This window comes from Ctenopharyngodon idella, chromosome 3 (genome assembly GCF_019924925.1).
Source record: "Ctenopharyngodon idella isolate HZGC_01 chromosome 3, HZGC01, whole genome shotgun sequence".
Classification (NCBI taxonomy): domain Eukaryota; kingdom Metazoa; phylum Chordata; class Actinopteri; order Cypriniformes; family Xenocyprididae; genus Ctenopharyngodon; species Ctenopharyngodon idella.
This window is the reverse complement of record NC_067222.1, coordinates 6831030-6854913: the sequence shown is the minus strand read 5'-3', so window position 1 is coordinate 6854913 and position 23884 is coordinate 6831030. Positions and strand designations below refer to the sequence as shown.

The window sequence follows — 23884 nt, the reverse complement described above, 5'->3', positions numbered from 1 at the left end:
CTGAATACTTAGGACCATGTGATATTTCAGTTTTTCTTTTTTAATAAATCTGCAAAAATGTCAACAATTCTGTGTTTTTCTGTCAGTATGGGGTGCTGTGTGTACATTAATGAGGAAAAAAAAAATGAACTTAAATGATTTTAGCAAATGGCTGCAATATAATTGTGCGTGTGGGTAGCGCAACTATGACTGTTTAAGCCCCGCCCCTCACCGAGACTGCTGGTGCTGCGGTTCTGCAGCTGGATATATCTCGGTGAGGCAAGCGAGTATTGGCAGAGAGTGATGAAATGATCTGGCGTGCAGATGCAGGGAAGTCTGAATTAATTACTACGGCATTGTATTTACATAAATTGTAAAATGATATTTGAGATCGTCATTAACACTTGAACCATTGGATTGAAGCTGTATTTTGTCAGATGTGAACTTAAATCTCGGTGAGTGTTAACAAGCTTAACAAGTTTAAATGATCTAACATTAACTTCTAAATAGTTAGACGAGGAGATTCATATTGTTGTATTTTGATCTCTAATGTTTCTTCATGTTATGATCAAATTATTTCGAGAGTTTTGAAATTATCACCTCGATGTGTAAAGCAAGCTGTCATGTTGAGCGGGTATTTTAATGCATGGTTGAGGACACGTAATGTGATTTGTGATGAGAAATGTGAATATTATCATCTTGATGTAAAGCAGGGGTGTCAAACATACGGCCCACAAAGGTGTCCAATCCGGCCCGGAGGATGATTTGAACAATAATAAAAACACAGTTATGCATGGTCCACCGGCCATAAATCCGAACGGTTTGCATTTTCATTCAGTCCATCTGTTCTTTTCACAAAGCTATAAAGTCAGACCATGCAGTTTTTCAATCAAAAACAACTGCTCATGCTCAAAATACAGTGGTGCCTGTATACCAAATGGCTAATATTTTCGTTATAGAGCAAATAAACAACAAATAAATTTGCTTAAAAAAAAAAAAAAAATAAAAAAAGGCAACCGGTATCAAATTTGCTCTACTAAAAATATTAAATAAAACATTTTAAAAATCTAATAAAGCCTTTTCGCAGTAAAAACAAATACATATTTCAAAGAGCGTTTTTTTTTCTTGCAAATCTGTAGTTTGTTGGGTTAATATTAAATGTAACTGTCAGTGCACTAAGGTTTAAAAATGAAATTCGGCCCGCACATGGTTACATTTTTTCCCATCCGGCCCTCAACCTAAAATGAATTTGACACCCCTGGGCTAGCCTATTATACCCACGTCTTCTGCGTGTACATAACCGGCGTCTCTTGTATTAATTTACTTGATCATTAATTTACTTGTTTCACTTTTCACTTTTAATTTACTCATGTAGGCTCTTTAATATTTACTTAATTTTATTATCACTGTAAATGCGGAAATGTGAACCGTTGTCCATCATGTCACGTCGCAATATTGGAAATTTTTCCATTTTAAACCATGTAAGCGAGTCGGTGTGTAGGCTATATCACACAAGCAATGTGCAAACTTTGCGTGAGAGTTATGCCGATGAAGAAGTCTCAATCCCCAGTCAATTATTCAGCCTTTACAGAAAACAAAAGTAAAACCGACCAGCTTTCGGTGCATAATCTCTCAGAGACAACGAGAGATGAATCTTCAACATGCTGGTAACGGTACGCTATGTCTTAATTTATTTTCTTAATATTTCTCTTGTGGCCCATATTCTGTAGGCTATAGTGAAAAAAATGAGAAGTATTTCGTGTTAAATATTTGTTTTTGAAATGAAGCTGCTTTTAATTGACTGATTATTGCAGTGGTCGGACACATTAGACTGTTAATAATTTTAATTATAGGCCTATAATTCATTGTATAAATGTCTTTAAATCATTTTCAATGAGGAGAAAGCTAATCTATCAAATCTTTTGATTTATTATCCTCGCAGCGTGTCAGTTATGCAGTGATGCGCTATGAAATTAGCCTATTGTGGGCCAAATTAATTTTAATAATTGAATAATAAAAGTAGGCCTACCCTAATAATAATAATAATAATAATAATTTAATCTATAAATTGGAAATGCTAAATTCTCTTGATATCCATAGTTGATATCCATCGATAGGCCTATCTCTGGAAACATATGGTCAATCAGCGCAACCCAGTATGTGGGTTTAAGCTAGGGCTAGGTCTGCCTCCTCCGAAGGCAGCACTTGCAGGTTCACTACCTGATCTCTGAAAGGAGTGGTAGGAACCTTGGGCACATATCCAGGCTGGGGTCTCAGGATAATGTGAGAGTCACCGGGCCCGAATTCCAGGCACGATTCGTCAACCGAAAATGCGGGCAGGTCCCCTTCTCTCTTGAGCGAGGCCAATGCAACCAGGAGGACGGTCTTACACATGGAGTTTCCACAGTCGGGACGCGGGTGCCAGAGGGTGCCCCGTCTCTGAGTCAGGAGGTCCTTCCTCAGAGGAATGGGCCAGGGAGGTGCTGTCGCGAGGAGCGTGAGGTCCGAGAACCAGGTCCGAGCGGGCCAGTATGGAGCCACTAAATAACCTGCTCCTCGTCCTCCCTGACTTTGCACAGGAGCTGTGCGAGAAGGCTCACTGGGGGAAACGCATACTTGCGTAGGCCCCGGGGCCAGTGTGCAGTGTCCGGGGAGGCGAACAGATCTATCTGTGCCTCGCCGAAGCGCTGCCAGATCAGCCGGACCACCTGGGGATGGAGTCTCCAATCGCCCGGAAGCGGAGGCTGCCGTGAGAGCTCATCGGCTGCACGGTTGAGCACGCCTGGGACATGAATGGCACGAAGCGACCTCAGATGCTTCTGACTCCATAACAAGAGATGGCGGGCGAGTTGTGACATGCGGCTGGAGCATAGACCACCCTGATGGTTGATGTACACAATGGCCGCAGTGCTGTCCGAGCGGACCAGTACGTGCTTGTCTGTCAACAGCTCCTGGAAGCGGCCCAGTGCAAGACGTACTGCTAGCAACTCGAGGCAATTGATATGCCACTGCAGTTGAGGCCCCATCCACAGACCCGATGCTGCATGCCCGTTGTACGTGACCCCCCACCCCGTGGCAGAGGCATCTGTGTGGACCACAGCATGCCTGGACACTTGTTCGAGGGGAACTCCAGCCCGCAGGAACGAAGGGTCCGACCACTTGGTGAGGGTGCGATGGCAGTTTGGTGTCACGGGGACACGGAACGTACCGCGCTGCCACGCCCATCTCGGTACCCGGCCGCGGAGCCAGTGTTGAAGCGGCCTCATATGAAGCAATCCGAGGCTAACACCATGTCCCTGTGTTCGCACAACTGCTCCCGCGAGCTGGCCAGGATGAGCCAGTCGTCGAGGTAGTTGAGAATGCGAACGCCCTGTTCCTTGAGCGGAACAATGGCTGCCTCCGCAACCTTCGCAAAGACGCGGGGCGACAGGGCCAGCCCGAAGGGTAGGACTTTGTACTGATATGCCCGACCCTTGAACGCAAACCGTAGAAAGGGTCTGTGATGAGGCAGAATCGAGACATGAAAGTACGTGTCCTTCAGGTCGATCGCTGCAAACCAATCCTGGGGACAGATGCATTCGAAAATGCGTTTCTGCATAAGCATCTTGAATGGCAGCCTGTGAAGGGACCGGTTCAGGACACGCGGATCCAGGATTGGCCGTAGCCCACCGCCCTTCTTAGGTACAATGAAGTAGGGGCTGTAGAACCCTGACTTCATATCGGCTGGAGGGACCGGCTCGATTGCATCCTTCGCCAGGAGGACAGCAATCTCTGCCCGGAGAACAGGTGCATTGTCCAGTGACACCTAAGTGTAGTGGACACCCCTGAAGACCGGGGGACGCCGGGCAAACTGAATCGCATAGCCGAGTCTGATAGTGCAAATGAGCCAGCGGGACGGGCTGGGGAGCGCTACCCAGGCTTCCAGACATCGAGCCAACGGGACCAAAGGCACCACAAACGTCCACGTGTATCCCCTAGCCTCTCCACCATCCAGGGTGGTGAAGGCGGACGAGGGGCCAGGCCTGGCACGAACGCTATAGGGTGTCCGCCAAGACCTGGTCACCTCATCATGCACCTCCGGGAAGAAAGGCATTGGGGCGGGGCACTGTGGACCAGCGCGGGCCGCCCCGAGGTACCAATCATCAAGCCGAGAAGGGCCGGGACACGGTGGAGGATTCCAGATGAGCCCGACCTTCTCGGCAGCCCGGGAAAGCATAGCCGTCAACTCAGGATCGGCCTCGGGCAACGCTACTGTCCTGGAGAGAGGTAACGCAGCCGAGTCTTCATCTTCTGAGGACTCTTGCTCACCTTCCGATGCCGCGATCGACATGCGGTCATCCGCGGGTGCGCCGAAGGAAACGGATGATCGCTCCGTAGAGGGACCAGCATGCTCGATCGGCAGCACCACCGGTTGCAGTGAAGTAGAGGGGGCAGGGGCCCGCGGAGCGGGGCTTGGCGGGGAAGCCCTGACCGTGATACTCAGATCACCCTGCCTACACGCCGACGCACCGTCACACTGGCCGAAGCCAGCGAACATGGCAGAACGGGGCATAGGGGAGGGGACCCCCGCTCCCTGAGAACCAAGGAATGAGAGTCTCGGTCTCAACACTGCAATAGTCATGTTCCCAGCGTGCTGAACGCCCAGGCACGTGGTGCAGCGATTGTGGCCCTCAGCGGGGACCAATGAACGACCGTATCCAGTAACGCACAGACGAAATGACATCTTGAAAAAGACGCAGGGTTTGTCTGTGAAGTTCTTTTAGAAGGGGAAGATTCAGCTCACTTGTGCTGAAGCACACAGGGAGTGTCACGATGTGTTCGGGTACACCACTCCCCGAACACAACGGAGGAACCGGCCCAAATTGCAAAAGACACAGCTGGGTTTGTTTGGGAAATTTTTTTGCTGTGACAACAGCATTGGAGAGCTTAAGCTCAGGCTCCTCGGGAAGCTCGCGACCTCGCTGAAGTGCCTTTACACCAACACAAGACGCTGTACTTCACACACAGGCTTGTAGTATTCACTCTCAGTCTGAAAGCTGGAACACAACTGGGTGGCTCCAAAGCGAAAGACAGAGTGCGATGGCATCTGCTCCCCTATTTATACCACCTGGCGGGGGCGGTGCGCATTATGCAAATATCACACGCCAACTTCATTGGCCTGTTTTAATTCACTCGAAGCTGATAGGGCTCTCTAGCGATATCCCAATTCGTCAGTCACTACTGACGTACTTCGAACGTGACCGACTGAAAGGGAACGCACAGTGTATGCCTGCCTTAAGTTTTCTCATTGTGTTCCACACCGTCGGCTGAAGTTGGTCCTCGTTGGCTTTTTTCCGGCCGATTCGACATGTTGAATCGCCGTAGGAGCTCGTCGGTCAGTCGGGCCATCAGATCATTCTGATTGGCTGATCAGCTACTGCCACCTGCTGGTACGGAAAGGCATTTCATCTTGCACAGGCACAGAACGGACATGCTACTTGGCCGTCGGCTGTCAAGCATCGGTTTGCTGTGTCAGGGCAACTTTGGACACAGACACTGCCGACGTGAGCCAACCCCGCAGTCTGCTTTCGTCACCACTAGTTCTTGGTGTGTTCCTGCCTTAAGAGTTGTATGCATAGCTAAAATGTATTTTGAATATTGTTAACTATTTGTAGTGTGGAAGTCATGTTGTTGACATGAATTCAATGAGTGAACTTTATCTCATATATGTATATTGAGTGAATTGAGCACACGATTGTGAATGTTTAAGGAATTGAATTCATGATTTAAATCTATTAATGATAAAGTCATTCTACACCCGTAAGACCTTCGTTCATCTTCAGAACACAAATTAAGATATTTTTGATGAAATCCGATGGCTCAGTGAGGCCTGCATAGCCAGCAATGACACTGAACCTCTCAAGATCCAGAAAGCTACAAAAGACATATTTAAAACAGTGCATGTGAGTACAGTGGTTCTACCTTAATATTATAAAAGGAAAAGAATACTTTTTGTGTGCCAAAAAAAAAATCAACAATATCTAGTGATGGCCGATTTCAAAACACTGCTAACACACTATTTTGTTTTCTTGGCACACAAAAAGTATTCTCGTTGCTTTATAATATTAAAGTTAAACCACTGTACTCACATGAAATGTTTTAAATATGTCTTTAGTACCTTTCAGGATCTCTTTTTGAGATCTGGTTCAGTGACATTGCTGGAAATAGAGGCCTCACTGAGCCATCGGATTTCATCAAAAATATCTTAAAGGGGACCTATTATGCCCCCTTTTACAAGATGTAAAATAAGTCTCTGATGTCCCCAGAGTGTGTATGTGAAGTTTTAGCTCAAAATACCCCACAGATAATTTTTTATAGCATGTTAAAATTGCCACTTTATGGGGTTGAGCAAAAGTGCGACGTTTCAGTGTGTGCCCTTTAAATGCAAATGAGCTGCTGCACTCGGCCTAAGAGGGCGGAGCTTCAAGAGCTCGTTCTCCCCTGTCAGGATTCAGTCAGGACTCACTATAATGTCAGAAACTACGAATATATGCTGCATGAAGATAGAACAGGCATAGTTTAGTTTAATTACGGTTATAACTTATATTGTCTTCTTGTTTTTATCCACTCTACTAGTACAAGCCAGTTTACCGATGAGTTTTATAACATTTATTATACTTCACACAAAATATGAAGCATCTGTTTTCACTCTAGAAAATCACTGTAAGAACTTAATAAAACACAGTGCAAGTGTGCATTAAAATATTATCCATAAACTCTCTCTCTCCCTTGCATTATCATCAACATACACAGCAAAGTACACAGAAACATTCATTACAACTAACAGTAAACAAATGCCTTTTCGGGTGATGCTTAATAAACTGGTAAACTTTATATCTGTAAATCAACTCCGATGAACTGTAATAAAGTGCTCTCATTTCATTACTGCTGTATCCAGTATCACTCTGGAGACTGTAGGCTGGATCATGAACAGTTACTGATCTTTCCTTGAGTAACAACTTTTTAGCACAACCTCTGTTTTGTATTGTCCCTCTGTATTGACATTAGTTCACAAAGCAGTCCGGTGTGAAATGATTCGCGCAGACAGAAACAAATTTCAGTAGAGTTGAGTGAGCATTTTCTTCGAAAACAAAATGAATCCACCTCATCTTCAGCGGCTCAGATTTAGGGAGTAAATGGAGAGAGCTATGTGGATTAATCCATCCAGCTACAGAACACCTAAATGCTTGGGAGACGTTCTCGTCAGTGCAGCAATGGTGGACTGTGTACAACTTGCTGTGAACTCACTCAGGGTGGTTCTATGTTAAAACAGCAGTGTCTGTCAACATTAGTGGGCGGGGCCTGTGGCAAATGTGACGTCACACTGCCAGGGATCTGGAAACAGCTTGTTCTGAGACACTGCTTATGATTTATGGCAGGGGTGTCAAACATACGGTCCGCGGGCCGAAAACGGCCAACAAAGGTGTCCAATCCGGCCCGGAGGATGATTTGAACAATAATAAAAAACAGTTATGCATGGTCCACCAGCCATAAATCCGAACGGTTATTAGTTTTATTTTGGTCAATATGTAGCCATTCTGGATTTGCAAAAAAACTGCTTTGCAATCATTTCCCCAACTGTCATTTTTGTCTGGAAATATTACGAAGTCTGAAAACAGGATGTTAATACAGCCATGCTGAATACGGACACAAAGAGAAGAACACAGACGCGCCAGCAGAGCAAATACTGTACCAGGCCAAGCTCACCGCTTGTGAAATATAGGAAGAAAAATATAAATATTGGGTTTATATGAATGTAACTTAGAAGCGAACTGTCTTCAGAAAAGTTTCGATCTCTGTATAAGTAGCCTATTTTATAAGCACAGCTGCTTTGTGTGCAGAGGAACGCTATATCTCTACTGTTCCACAAGCGCCACCTACTGTTATTGAGTGAACTTGCATTGTCATTCAGTCCATATGCTCTTTTTGTTTTGTGCAGGTGTCTTGTACCATTTCACAAAGCTATAAAGTCAGACCATGCAGTTTTTGCTGTAAATTTAATTTATCTAATTTAAATCAAAAACAACTGCTCATGCTCAAAATCATCTCAGGTTACGCTGACACTAGATACACACGAAAGCTGTGCGTTCTCTGTCTGGGGAAGAGCACGCATGGTCAGTTCTCGAGGGAACTGCCTATGCAAACTGTGAGCACATTCCTTTAAGAACGCTCCGTTCTCGTCTGGGTCTCTTCTCGAGGAAAGAGAGTTCAGCATCTGGGCTTGGTGGTTCGGTCCCGCTTGTGCTGAGGCAGGGCGGAGACTCAGATCACAGGGCTCGCAGATGGAGCTTGCCGGACAGTTATTATTATTATTATTATTAGGAGAGAGACCGCGCGCATTCACAAAGAAGTTCCCTTTCGAAAGGGAAACAGTGGTGCCTGTATACCAAATGGCTCATATTTTCGTTATAGAGCAAATAAACAACAAATAAATTTGCTTATGTTTCTTTTTTTTTTACACTTTTAAAAACCTTATTCGTCAATGACCCATATACAATTGAATTCTTCCGGAGGGAAGATGGCGAGCCAGCACCCTTGATCGTTGGATCTATGGAGTCATAGATTGCTGCGGGATGTCTCATGTGATAACACTGTGCGGTAAGATCTCAGTGGACCCTTGAATGCATTTTTTTCTTTCTCCTAAATTCCAGATTGGGATTGGATTGAACATTTTTTGTTGATTTTTTTTTTGATTTTGCTTCACTCGTTTTGGAATCAAAAGACAGGACTGATTTCCAATAAAGGAAATTTTTTTTTTTTTTTTTTTGGTCATCTGAAAGACTGGACTGAAGAACTTTAAAAAGGGACAGACACATACTGACTGCGCACCACACTTTATTGCTGTTCTGGTGATAGCAATTGTGATAACTTATTTCAGTACAGTTCATGTGACTTCTATTTGTGCCATTCAGTGACCCTAAGTTGAGTATCCTAACCTTGTGTGTACGTACCCTTTGGAGGAGGGTTACATGATAATTGCTTTCTTTCCAGGGCTTCTAAATTAATTATAACATTTAAGTAATATTTTGAGCATGTCTATTTTGAGTAAGTCTGTTTGAGTATGCTACCCTGTGGCTGTGTTTTTGCTATCATTAGCCTTGACTAGGAGAGAATACATGGCTGGGGTTTTCTAACCAATACTATTCAAAGTTGCCAAGCCCTATTTATATATTCACATGTTGTTGTTTGTTTTGTTTTTTCTCACAAGATCAACCTACAATGAATGAAGAGATCATGGACTACACCAATGCAACAGAGAGTAGAGAGAGAGATGTGGTAAGTGTTGAGTGAATAGTCAAGACCAAGATCAAGATGAAATCAAAAAGAACATTTAACCACATTTACTCAACAAGGACTGCATACCTCAAACTAAAACCTTTTTTCCATTGGGCCAAACCATTCTCCTTGCTTAACTATTCCATTCTGTGCCAATCCAGCACAGCTGGTATGAATATGGTTTCATTTTCCACTGTGGGGCTGATAAAAGTGCTTTTTGGAATGTAATACAAATACATCAGTTGTTTAATGAAAAGAGGTTACAGACAATATGAGATGTATTAAGGAGCACTAAATACTTTCACTTGAGTAATATTTTATGATATGTATCTGTACTTTTACTCAAGTTCTTGATTTGTGTACTTCGTCCACCACTGCCCACAGTATTTGCAAGTAATGGCTAAATATTTTTGTGTGACACATATATACAGTGCGGCACTTTATTTAATTTACTGAAGTACAAAGAAAGTGCAATATAACTGTATGTGTTATTTCATCAGCATAACCCACAGAATTATGTAATTACAAACACTTAATAGTTTTTCAAGTGAATCTACCTATGCATTATCAGCTGTCACATCATATCTGTATCTCACATTGTTTATATGTGCTATTATTGACATTCATATCTATTCAAATCATCTGTACATGACTATTACTTGTGCAATAAATGTGGGGGGGGATTTTCTGTACTCGCCAATGAATAATCGTCATCCATGATGACTGAACGACACAACAGCGGCACGCTAGATGTTGTATAACCAACACTTTCGCATTTTGTCCACGTGAGTTGCCATAGTTTCTACAAGCGGAAACCGCAGATAGCGCGGATATTATGTCATTGATAGGCGACAATGGCAAGGAATAAGCCATTATTTAAAATTGGAATTTCTCTGGATTTACAAATCCATGGCAACTTTTGGGACAATATAAGTACACAGCCTCATGAAATATATCACACTGTGCAAGTGGTTTTTGGATATTTTATTACAAAAATCTTACAGATTGTGCCTTTAAGTGATTAATTGAGTGATGACTGGGCATTATTGAAGAAAGCTGATAACAAGCAGAACCACTGAAGGAAAGAAGAATAACAACAGAAACTACAGCTTCCAGCCACAGCCTTAGATGAAATCAACTGAAGATAAAAGAAGACACTAAATCTCTTGAGATCTGATTAAACAACTCCACAAACAGCATTACCAGCCTCACTGACCAGTTTGAGTTTATTTCTGTCATACGTCTACAGAAGTTCTGATTGAGAATTAAAAGAGGTTTTGATGTTGATGTTTTATTGAAAATAATAGTTCCGTTTGAAGTCACAATGATAGAGATCAGTGTTTGCTTTAGTTGGGCTCTTGACTCTTGACGTTTTAACATTAGTTTTCCCTCTGGCTGCTGTAACTGTTATATATAATATATTTTAGTGAGTGTTATTATTACAATTACTATTATTCATCAATGAATGCCACATATCAGATTTGATTTGAATGAACAGTTGGAATATTATTATCATTAGCTTAGCAAGGAGCAAACAGAAAAAGGTATAAGCCTATCGTTTTTATATTGTGTCTGAGTGCTAAATGCTCTTGTTTTCACTGGAAGTTCGGCAGCTGTGCTATTGGTATAAACTGGCAAGTTACACCGTCTAATACGCCGGTCGCGAATGGTGCATTCACATCAGTGTGTGATTCACATCAGTGATTCTGTCTACATTGGACATGCACCAAATCACCGACATACCTCATACCTCAATGTCCCCTCCTTGTTGCTTGTCTGTCTCAGTATATTCAATGTGAGCACTGTGAGCAGCTACAGTTAAGAATGTTGTGCTCCCACAGTCACTCTTTAAAGAGCTCAAGGTGCCATGCAAGTTACAGATGGGCCTCGTTCTCTCTGCCTTCACCTGCCAAGTCCAGTGTTTCATTTCAGGGTCTGGAAGTACGCTCTGCGGTTACTTCCGCCCCGAATGAAGCACCGGTGCTACAATTATCCAGCTCTGAGGAGCTGGATGTTGTTAGTATTGAGACAGGAGATACTGGAGACACAGGAGCCACTTCATACCATACTCCTGCATTTGAAGAGCTTGTGGAGGTTGTGACTCACGCATAGCCAAGTTAAACATCGCCTTTCTGCCGTCACGTTCACGTCCTCCTCGTTGGGGCTTACCATTTTTTCCTGACCTTCACACTGATGTGTTGAGGTCATGGAATAGGCTGGTTTCCTTTTGTGTGTTTAGCCCTCAAACATTGAACTATTCTAACATCTTGAGGCTAAAACAACACGGTTACGGGGCGATGCCCAGGGTTGAAGAGAAGCTTGTTAACTATATCTCCCCTGAGTCTGCATCATCAATTAGATCCCCGAAGTTACCCACCAGACCACTCAGAGCAACATTGCTGCTGGTCCGTAAAGCTTATTCGGCTGCAGGTCAAGCTGCGCCGTGTCTGCATACTATGCCCATCTTGCAGGCCGACCTGCTTAGCTGTGTCAGTCAGAAGATCTCTCCAGGCCACCAAGGAGACGGCCAAGTCTATTGCTATATATCCTAATTATTGTTAACATGTATTCATTACTTCCATTAGCTCATTGTTTCTCCCTTAAATTAATCTGCTAACAGTGACTGTAAATTAAATTGCCTAAATTATTACATTGTTAGCTAACTGCGTGATTATATATGTACATTTCTGAAAGTACATAATTTAGACACAGTTAACTCTGATAACAGATTACTCTAAATTGTAATTGTAACAAGGTTCAATGTTTAGGAAGGAAGAGGACAGGGTCGGCTTGACTACTGACTGCTTTATTTAACAAATTCAGCATACAAAAAGAAAAGGTGTGCAGACAGGCACAAAACGGTCATAAATCATTCACAAATTCTCTCCACAACCAAACACGACACATCCAGCGTGGGCAGCAGTCAGTAGTCCCTCTCTCTCTGGCCCACTCCTGTTTCTCCTGGCGTTATATACTCTCTCCACACCAATTACTGAAACAAGAGACAGGTGTTCGTCATTTGCATTTAACCCACTCACTCACCGTTCGTCTCCTGATTCTCTCTCCCGCTGCCGACTCCGCTGAACCACGCCCCCCTCGCCACAGTAATGTTGACATGCACTCCCTGTAAAGCTGCTTTGAAACAATATGCATTGTGAAAAGCACTATACTAATAAATGTGAATTGAATTGAAGTCAGTCGGCCATTCTATGGCAACCCTGGTGGCCAGAGAGAGACATCGGTCTGGAATAAAGAAAAAAGTTGAGGGCTTTTTATTAGACGTCCAGCTATCTCCTTTGGGCCTTTTCGTGATGCTGTAAATTCAGTCGGCGATAAGTTCCAGGAGGAGAAAAAGCAGGTGGTGGAGTCCTAAAAATTCCTTCCTCGTCGCTCTCAGGTCTCTGTGGCTGCTGGGCGGGAGTAGCCCCAGCCATCTACGAGCTTCTCACATAGGGTGCAGCAGAAGCAGATTGTCGCTGCCCATTCTACCCCGCAGAAAGGGGTGACACTAGCAACCCAAGCCCTCAAAGGGCAAAATGGATCTAAGGGCCATTATTGTTTCTAAGAGGGCTTCGGCGAATAGGTCCTCACACCAATGGTGTCAGGCTTCCGACGGCAGATCCCTCCAAGGGAAGGTGGTTTCCACCTCAGTTAACTGCCTAGTGTGTGCAGCGCTGGAATTCCTGCAGGAGTAGTTCTCTACAGGGCTATCCCCCTTCACCTTAACCCTCTAGTTTATTTAGAATATAGTTAACAATATAAATGAGAGTCAAAGGCACATTTTGACACAGTTATACCTGTTTAAATCCTGTTCAAAGATTTAAGTGAACATCACATACCTGTTACGGTATGGTTGCAGCAGAGACGAAGCTTAAACAGACTTCTACAGAACAGGGATTTTTATCTCCCCCTCCTGGTAGGCGCGGCCTTGCGCCATTGATGGAACAACCGGAGTGGGCGCCCTGGAGACCTTCACGCAGGTGCGGGGAGAGGTGCAGACGGGTACGGAGATCGGGTCTAGGAGCTCGGGCGGCCAGGGCGGCCGAGCAGGTTTGTGGAAGGCTGGAAGGCTGGAGCGGGCTCGTGGAGACCTGGAGCAACTGGTTCCGCCCAAAAGTCAATGAGCCAATCGGCCTCCCTTGGTGAGGGCTCAGGCTGGGCGTCAGGCTTCAACGGAGGCTCTGGTGAGGCAGCAGCCATCCTCTTAGGCCGTCTGGGCCTCGCGGTGGCCCTCCTTTTGGGCGGTTTGGGCTTTGGGTCAGGCAGGACCACAGGGGAATACCCACTGGAGGGGTATGTGGAGGAAACCGGTGGCTGGTGAACTGGCCAGGCCGCCTGTGTTTCTGAGGGGGCCAGACGAGGGAGATACGATCTTTTTTGAACCTCTTCAATCTCGAACTCGGAACCATTTAAAAAGAGAATCAGATTAATAGACTCGACGAGGGAAAAGAAACATGCAGGTTCAATATAACGGATCGTATCCTCATCCAGACCCCGCAGAAAACAGGTGTTAAGTATAGCATCTGGCCAGTTCACCTTGCAAGAAAGCTCAGCAAATTCCTCCACGTACCTCTCCAGCAGGCGACCGTCCTGCCTGAGGGTCCAAATACGGTCCTCCGCTGTGGGTTGGTGTCTGCGGCTCTTTGGGGGAAAAATCGAGATCAGGAAAATCCCCATTTTCTTTGTTGAAGTCCGGTCGGTTGGGTCTGTTCTTCTGTTACGGTATGGTTGCAGCAGAGACAAAGCTTAAACGGACTTCTACAGAACAGGGATATTTATTAAACAAAGGAACAGAAAACACATCCAAACATACTTAGCGAACAATAAGAACAGACCAGGAGTGCAGGGAGTGAGTCCATTATAAAGGGAGTGCAGATGAACAGGAACAGGAGCAGGTACTCAGTGATGATGGGGAGATGACGAGGAAGTGAGTGCAGGTGTGGAAACAAGGAGGATGATGGGAAATGGAGTCCAGGACAGGAGGGAACGGTGACAATACCTGGCATTTCCAAGGCGTTTCTATGCACTGGAGAAAATCCTGCTTCCAGTCAGTGATCTCACCATCGTATTCATGCAGAATTTGTCAAATGTGGACCAATATCTGGTCACTATGATTCTCAAATCTGTGATTTAAAAAAAAAAAAAAAAAAAAAAAACACATCTGTGAGCATGGTGATAACAGGATCATTGCAACTATTAATATAATATCCACTCTTAACAGAAAACATGATTTGTTTTTTTATCCCTATTATTGCATATCATGGGAATTTTGTATAGGACTATTATATTTTAAATTATATACAGCACCGGTCAAAAGATTACTATTTACAATGTTTTTGATTTTTAAATAATGGTTTTCTATTTTAATATACTTTAAAATACAATTTATTTCTCTGATGCAAAGCTGAATTTTCATCATTTATTCTGAACAAAAGCTTAATTGATGTGGCACTTCATATAGTGGCTATTTCACAGTAAACACTCCATAAACAGTCCAAAACAGTCCAAAGAAATCTTGTTCAAACATTCATATCATGGCTATGACACTTTATGTATCGCATTTGTTATATTATAGAGCCTATAAATGTTAATTTGCAATTTAATACTGTTCGTAGGGTATGCCGTTAGGGACCAAGGGAGGTGATAGGAAGGCATAGGCATACACCAGGATAATCCAAAGAGTGTTTTTTTATTTATCCAAGTAGCAAGAATTGGGGTGATATTTACAAATAAGTGAGTACGCTTAAAGAAAAAAATAAAATAAAATAAATGAGCAAAAAAAAAAAAAAAAAAAAAAAAAAACAAACAGAAAAACTTACAAATGCTTTACACAGCATACACTTGTTCTATATTACCGAGAACAAAGTAAATTTGCTTAAACAGCATAAAACATAACATTCAGTTTAACTCACTGACCCCTCTTCCCTCCCCAAAGGCTGAGAAGGTCTGGCTTAAATATCCTAAATTCCCGCCAGAATAGGAACTGGACTATATCAGCTCTGTAGCCAGATAGCATAAAGAAGAAAAAACAAATAATAATAATAATAAAAAAAAAACATTGATCTCATGTTTAAAGTAGAACAGGACAGCCATTGAAACAGAAAATAAACAGATATAGAAAATGCAATTAATAAGTATAACAGTTAGAAATGTTTCGTATTCAGTACATTTGTAAAAAGAAAACACCTGGAAAAACAAAAAAACAAAAAAACAATTGGTTCGTTCCAGCCCTTTAAATACACAACCTTAGCGCCCCTCCGCTTGGGAAACCCCTGATCCAATCAGGATGTGAATGGCAGCATCTAAGCCAGAGCAGATGACAAAGGCGATCGTCTTTACTCATCAAACTTACAAATAAACGGTATAGTAACAAAACAAATGTGTCATGTCCTTATTTAATGAAAACTGAACTGATAAATGAAGCATGTTGTGATGTTCGTTGATATGTGCACCTAACACTGAACATGCCCCACAGTGTCTTCATTTTCCAGTTAATGCCATCTTACCAAAACAACATGACGAATGACAAAGATAATTAAACTTTTTGAAATATAAACGGTTTTATTGTCTGAGTGTGGAAATAATAGATGTAAATCATGTAAGGACTGTATATCACACAGACCAGGTGACAATATAAATACATAAATAAATGCATCTCATCGTCACAAATACGTTACTAACACATTTTATTTCAGTATTTCTTACAAAATTCAGTCAATTTCACTCATCTCATTACAGCAATATAGTTTGGGAAAAGCCAATCAATATGGCATGTTTACTAATGTAAGTTATGTGTAGTAAATGAAACCTACATCCATACAGAGACACATAGAACATGCAGGATTTAAATTTGAATGGTCTTTTTGCAGTTCAATATTCACAGACACTAGTCTATATTACGATTAGAAAAAAAAAAAAAAAATTAAGTATACATAACTTACCATTCACAATCCTCGGCTTGATCCTCAAAATGAAACTAAAACTAGTCGCACTTTTCCTTTGAGGTAAATTTTCCCAGCATTATTCCTCACCGTGTCTCAAAACGATGAAAAGTTCATGAATCTGACTAAACTTGATGCGTTTTTTTTTTTTTTTCTTTTTCCCAGAGTTGATAACAGCAGGCATTGTTGACTCCGTTAACTTAAATTACCTCAGAATTTGCCAATGAATAATGCATGCTCTCAGTGGGCATGGCCGCATTTAGTGGATAATGAGGTGACTCGCAAACAACTGACATCTCTCTCTTTTCAAACAGATTACATAAACATTAATCTAATAATCTAATGCTGTTTGTGAAGTTGTTTAATCCTCCTCTGCTGAAATCTTAAGAGATTTAATGTATTTTGTCTTCAGTTGATTTCATGTAAGGCTGTGGTTGGAAATCAGTTGTAGTTCTTGTGTTTTTTTCCTCAGTGAAATCTGCTTGTTGTCATCAGGTGTCTTCAATAATGCTCAATCGTCATTCAATTAATCAATTATCTAATTATCTAATAAACTTTTAACACTCTGCTAGTGATTCCTATATAAACACAGAGCAGTGTTACACCGAGGATTTTTTTTTTTTTTTTACAAGTACAACCTGTTTTGCTCTTTGAGTTTGGATAGCTCTAAAAAGGAAAGTGCATGTTTCCACAGCCCAATTTCATTTCAGATTGACAGTATACCTTCTCAATGTGTGACAGGGTGTTGTTGTTGTTGTTTTTGTTGTTGTTTGTGGGTGGAAAACAGCAAGAGGTTTTACAACCAAGAATTTTTCTAAACCAATTTTAAAACTGTGGAAGACCACTGAGATAATGACAGTTTCAGCCGATTTTTAGCATTATAATCATTTAGCATTATAATTCGACTGGACTGCGAGACCACACACCTGTTGATTGCAGGAACGATTTCACAGTTAGACAGATCTCATGAAGATTCGCAAGATCATATGTGACTTGAGAAGAAAAATGGAGGACAATCGGCGTTGTCAGCTGGCTCTCCTGCTACACGTTCTGCTTTACAGTGAAAAACAAAATAGGAAAAAAAAAAAAAAGAATATGGGCAATCTTCTTTTCCAATACTCCATTTCATGTTCGTGGCTGCCCAGTTTCAGCTAAAGAAGCACGCAACATCTAGTAGGTGGCGCTTGCTCACTGTCATTGGCTATTGCGGATATCACGTTAAAGGCAGCCCGATCAAGAGTCTTAAATATCAAACATGTTTTATATTTACGATTTGAGATCGGGATGCTTCATCTCGAGTGGGAGCAGTTAAATAATCATAATGACACCACACAATAGAGGATTTTTTGGACAAAAAAAATTGTTGGTGACAAGCCTCGAATCGGGCCACGACTGAAGTCAATTGTAGTTCTTGTGTTTCTCCTTTCTTCAGTGATTCTGCTTGTTAACAGCAAGTGTTCATCACTAATTCTCAATCATCACTAAATTAATCGCTCAATTATCTCTAACTCTGCTTCAGTGTTACTTTAACACTCTGTAGAGTGGGACCATATGTACTCTGGGCAGAGGTGATTTAACTGTGCTAACATTACCTTCACCAAAAATACCTGTCCATACAGACAACATATATTTACAGTATAGGATCAATTTGTGGGTCACATTTTTAGTAAGTGCAGTTGAAAATTCCAAACATTTATGCAGCCATTGCTGTTACAGAGCAGTTATTTATGCTAGTAATTATCTACAAAACTGCACTGAAAGTTGTGATTTTTATTTTACAGGCAAAAAATGTCAAAGAGCTTGGGACAGAAGGAATGGGACCGAAAGAAGTAGAGGAAATCTTTCACAGACTTCACCTTGAAGGCAAGCATGTTCATAGACTGAGAGCTGCAGATGTTCTTCAGTTAACTGAACATTCATTAGAGTCCAATGAGTTTTGTGCTGAGGAGGGGTTGGTTATGTCTTTCATACAAAAGTTACTTAAAATGGACTACATGGCAAGATATGTTAAAGCTAAACAAATCAATAAGCAGCATAACACACCACAAAGGACAATTGACATACATGAAGATGATGGTGATATTTTCAAAGAAATGTCATTTTCAAATGAAATAATGACCAAAACTGATGGGGTACACCAAATGGACATTCAGATGGCTGTGTTTCATTGTGCTGATGGTCTCCTGAAGCAGCTGATGGTCACTAAACTGTCCCAGTGTCAGTACGCTCTGCCTCTGCTTGTTCCTGATCCATTCACACAACAGATTGAGTTTCCTCTCTGGACATTCAGACAAATCAACAAGAGCTGGAAGATGAGAAACAACAACAATGAGATCAACAGTAAAACCACGCCAGTTTACAAGGCAGAAACTTCAATGGTGTCTTTCTTCAGGTTTGGCTCTGTGTCCTCATCTAAGTCTCAGCTGATGAACAGTCTGATCAATGAGAAACACAACACGTTCTTCCACAGGAACTGCCCAGGCAGCAGCAGAACCAGAGTCCTGATGGATGGAGTGGTGGAGATTGCCTGGTTCTGCCCTTCTGGGAAAAATGCAGATAAATTCCCTGACTGTGTTGCGTTCTGTAATCTACACGGTGATGCAGGAGACCATGAGAAACAGCTGGAGATCCTCACTGAAATGGCTTCAGTCAATGTTGTTCTTCTACCACAACTTGACAGCAATGATAGAAGTGCAGCAATAATTAGAAACCTGTACAAGAATTCAACGCCACTCATTTGTCTTTTTACAAAGGAAGTTTCAACTGTCACTGAAACACGGAAAGGAAAATACAAGATTGGTTTGAAAGACAGAAATCAGTCAGATGTATCTGAGGAACTCAGAAAAACTATAAATGATTGTCTCTCAGAATCATCTTCCACTTTCAGACTTGAAGATGTGTCCAAACACTCAGATATAAGAGTAGATGAGGAAGATGATGCTGACTGCAGGAGAGGAAGAGAAGCAGCACAGCAGATGATGAGTTTACTAGAGAAGAAAGATCTGACAGAAATCAAAGAATTAATTCTTCCTCATCAGGGGAAACTGTGGCATCAGTGGTGTCAGAAGAACAAAGAACTACATCGACCTCAAGCAGATGATCTAGAAATGGAAATCAGTAGAAAACATACAGAAATGAAGAAAATCCGTGAAAGACAGCATAAATCTGACATTAGTGAGTTTATAAAGTTCTTTATTGAACAAATGAACTCAAATGCCGCAAATAAGATGTTTTTCCTCAAATGGCTTGGAATCCTCCTGGATGAACATACATCAGCTGACCTTTCTGCTCTACATCACAAATATGATGAAAAGTGGTCAACAGTCTTAAAGCTGAAAGAAAACAATGATAAATCTAAAAAACTAAATGCTGAACAAGCAGAACTTGAGAGACTATCTGAGGATCTTCAAGCTGTAACCTTTGGTTTGGAGCACATCATGAGGGAGATCGGTCAGATCTATGAATCATGTTCATCTGTGAAGAAGAACAAGAAAGACCTGCAGTTTGACTTCTCTTCTCTCCCGAGTCTTGCAGCAGAGATGATGATCTCTGGATTTCCACTGGAGCTGATGGATGGAGATGCTGCTCATGTTCCTGTGTTCTGGATCTCTGCTGTTCTAGAGGAACTCATCCAGAAACTGGGAGACCAGAGAGTCTTTGTGCTGTCAGTTTTAGGGATTCAGAGCTCTGGAAAATCCACCATGCTGAATGCCATGTTTGGACTCCAGTTTGCCGTCAGTGCTGGCAGGTGCACCAGAGGAGCTTTCATGCAGCTGGTCAAAGTGTCAGATGAGATGAAAACACAGTTGAACTTTGACTATATTCTGGTTGTTGATACTGAGGGTCTTCGTGCTCTAGAACTGGCTGGAAGATCAACAAGACATCATGATAATGAACTGGCCACATTTGTTGTTGGTCTTGGAAATCTAACCTTGATCAATATCTTTGGAGAAAACCCTGCTGAGATGCAGGACATTCTTCAGATTGTTGTTCAGGCCTTCATGAGGATGAAGAAGGTCAGACTGTATCCCAGCTGTGTGTTTGTGCATCAGAACGTTTCAGACGTCACAGCTGGAGAGAAAAACATGGAGGGAAGGAGACGATTGCAGAAGACACTGGATGAGATGACAAAACTCGCTGCTAAAGATGAAATCTGTGATGTTGAATGTTTCAGTGATGTCATTAGATTTGATGTTCAGAAAGATGTGAAGTATTTTGCTCATCTTTGGGAGGGCAGCCCACCCATGGCACCACCAAACCCAAACTACTGTGAGAATATTCAAGAACTAAAGCAAACCATTATTTCTCAGGTCTCAAAATCAGATGGAATGATGCTGATAGACTTAAAAGATAGAATTAATGATCTCTGGGAGGCTTTACTGAATGAACGCTTTGTCTTCAGCTTCAGAAATTCTCTGGAGATTTCAGTCTACAGGAAACTAGAGAGACAATACAGCAAGTGGACCTGGAGTCTTCGCAGCACCATGATGGAAATTGAGAACAAACTACACAACCAAATAGAAAATGAAGCAATTCATGAGGTTGAGGAAACTGAACTTCAAAGGCAACTGAAGAAGACAAGTGGAGAAGTAAAAAAATCAATGTCTGAATTATTTGAGAAAGACAAAGATAAAGATATACTGATTCAGTGGAAAACATCATTTGAAATCAAAATTAAAGAGCTTCAGGAAAACATTGTGAGAGAAACAAATAGGAAATTAAATGAGATTCTTCAGCAGCGAGACCTGAAGAAAAAGATTGATGGTCATAGGACACATCATGAAAACACTCTCTTGGAAAAGAGCAAAGAACTTGCCTTAAAACTCAAAGACAAAGCTAAAGACGAAGAAACACTGAAGAAAGAGTTTAATTTATTTTGGCAAGAAAGTGTGAATAAGATCATCAGAGACACTCCTTCAACCAAACACATTGACATAATGAGAGATGTGAAAATCCTCCTCAGTGACATCTATGAAAGTGCTCCTGTAGATCACTGCATGGTGAGCAGGAATATTTTCTCTGTGCCCAATTATTCAGGTTATGTACAGTTAAAGAAAACCAGCGGATTTACAGCACATAGGGGTATTAAAGGTGCCATTAGAGCAGCTAAAGAGAAGCTTGGTTTTCTAAATAACCATTCTCTGTCTCTAGAAGATGAAGCCCAAATACGATTTTTAGTCACAGATGTTGCTCAGCAGACAGACACAATGATTCAGTCATTTAACATTTCAAAGATGGGCTACAACATCAGCTGCATTCAACAACTCACAGGTTACATCAAGGCAAGAGTAAGAGAACATGAGGAAGGACAAGTGAAATATATGTTCAAGAATGAATTTTTTAATGATTTGATTATTTCCATCTGTAAGAGATCAACCAAGATGATCACTGACCAACACAGACTGTTCAGGGAAGCCAATGATCCTGTAATTTATGTTGAGAAGAAGAGAGAAGAGTACTATAGTATTTTCCAGAAACACCTCCATGGAGCAACATCAGCTGCCATTTTTGGAGAGATCATCTGTCAGAAACTGAAAGAGCCCATTGAGCAGAGTGTCTACAAGAAGACTGCCAGAGATTTAGCAGATGAAATGAGATCAAACTGTGAGTCACTGAATGGAAACAGATCAAATCTGGAGAAACACATCCTGAAGACACTGGCAGAAGAGGAGGATTTTGACAAATACACAAACTACATTCATAATCCCAGAGATCACTTCAAGAGCTTCATCAGAGATGAAGTCAGTCAGTACATCACTGATAAGTTCAGTGTCAGTGTTTTACCCAAGATGAAGGAGAACATTGAACTCCTGCAGCAGAAGATCATGAAAGCAGCACATGAATCTACTGAACATGTTCAAGTGAACAGAGGAGATGTTGGTTTGTGGTTGAAGAGTTTCACACAGCAGCTCTCAGATGTGCTGATCTTCTCTGAAAAAGACCTCAGTGGAGTGAAACATGATGATGTTGATGATTTAAACCTCCTAGAAAATGTGATAAGACAAGAACTTCCTACTATAATGTCTGACATCAGCAGGAGATTCAATACAAAGACTTTTCCAGTAAAGCTGGACTATAAAGAAAGGCCAGATGAGCTTCTGACTGATCACTTCTGTCAGTGCTGTTGGGTTCAGTGTCCGTTCTGTTATGCCATCTGCACAAACACCATAGAAAGCCATGATGGAGATCACAGTGTTCCTTTCCACAGAGTGACTGGAGTTTCTGGGTGGTCTTTTCGGGAGACAACAAACTTGTGTATTAGCATCTGCACATCATCAGTATCAAGCAGCACTGAATCTTTTTATCCCAATGCCTCAGATGATACAGTGCTCTGGAGAGAATACAGACAAGGAGGAGGAGTTTATGCAGACTGGAGCATCACCCCTGACCTCTCTGAACTGCCCTACTGGAAGTGGTTTGTATACAAATTCCAGAAAGATCTGGAAAAATACTACAATAAAACATTTGATGGTAGTGGTAAGATCCCAGATGAATGGAGAAAATACTCAAAACAGGAAGCACTTGAGAGTTTGGATAAATACATATAATTGAATCTGTGAACTGATCTCTACTTATAAGACAATAAAGATTTTTTTTTTTTTTTTTTTTGGAAAGTTTCACTACAAATCTTCATTGCAGTAATAAGTTTATAATCATGAAAACTAAAATATTATTTTCGTAATGAACTAATTGAGATAATCATTGAAAATTATTTAAATTTAGAGTTCGGTATTCAAGTATAACAGAAATTATACTGTGTGTTTAGTGCATGTGTGCACATTAAGTGTTTTTTTTTTTTTTCATTATTATTATTAACAGGAACGTTTCTTGATATTTCACTATCTGGCAATTTTTGTATGCATTTACTTTAGAGGGTTTGATCTGTTGAATTCTATTTCTTTTATTATTTTTAATCAGTAAGTAACTTTGATAATCCTGCATATTAAACAACCTTAAAATTTAAATCCAATACAAATGTAAACAGTTGCTGATAAGTTTTTATTTTTTAATGTTTTTTTTTTTTTTTTTTGCTGATAATAAGTTTTTTAAGTGCTGATAATAAGTTTTTTAAGTGCTGATTATAAGTTGTATTGTAGCCCCACAAAAAAACAAAAACAAAAAACAAAAAAAAAAAACAATTGTCATTGTTACATATTTTTTCACGAATTTAAATGTTACATTTCTGTATGGATTTTCATAGCTGATGAAATCAAACCTAAAATAAAAAAATGAATGTCCAATAATTGTACTTTTAGTACTATTGTACTGTTAACAAAAAATTACAACATGATGAGAAAAAACACCATATAGCACTGAAAACTGCCTTGACCTGTATATTTGTGTTTCTGCTCATGCAAGTTTCTACAGGTTTCCTTGTCCTAACCATAGACCTATGTGTGCTTATTATTGTGCTTATTATATGATTATTGTCATGGTATCTGCCACCTTTGTCAAAAATCACTCTCAAAGTCATGGTCTTATAGTGCCAGTAGGATAGGTTTAGTTAGGAGTAACAAGTCCAGCTTTTCTCTGCAGTGAAAGAACTGTCAGCTAGTTTTAAAATTCTGCATTATACAGTGCTGCTTGAAAGTTTGTGTACCCCTCATAGAATCTGTGAAAATGTGAATAATTTTAACAAAATAAGAGGG

At 41.3% G+C, this 23884-nt stretch overlaps 2 protein-coding genes across 2 annotated transcripts in view; both read left to right on the top strand.

Annotated features, from left to right (window-relative positions):
* The window catches only part of LOC127509705 (interferon-induced very large GTPase 1-like), a 322431-nt gene that overhangs the window by 94970 nt on the left and 203577 nt on the right, over window positions 1–23884 (top strand). The gene's annotated exons all lie outside the window — the stretch shown is intronic.
* On the top strand, window positions 280–23485 carry LOC127509706 (interferon-induced very large GTPase 1-like). Its single transcript, XM_051888626.1, has 3 exons — window positions 280–434; window positions 9227–9294; window positions 18017–23485. The coding sequence occupies exons 2-3, from the start codon at window positions 9238–9240 to the stop codon at window positions 22781–22783; spliced, it is 4824 nt and encodes a 1607-aa protein (XP_051744586.1). The 5' UTR covers window positions 280–434; window positions 9227–9237; the 3' UTR covers window positions 22784–23485.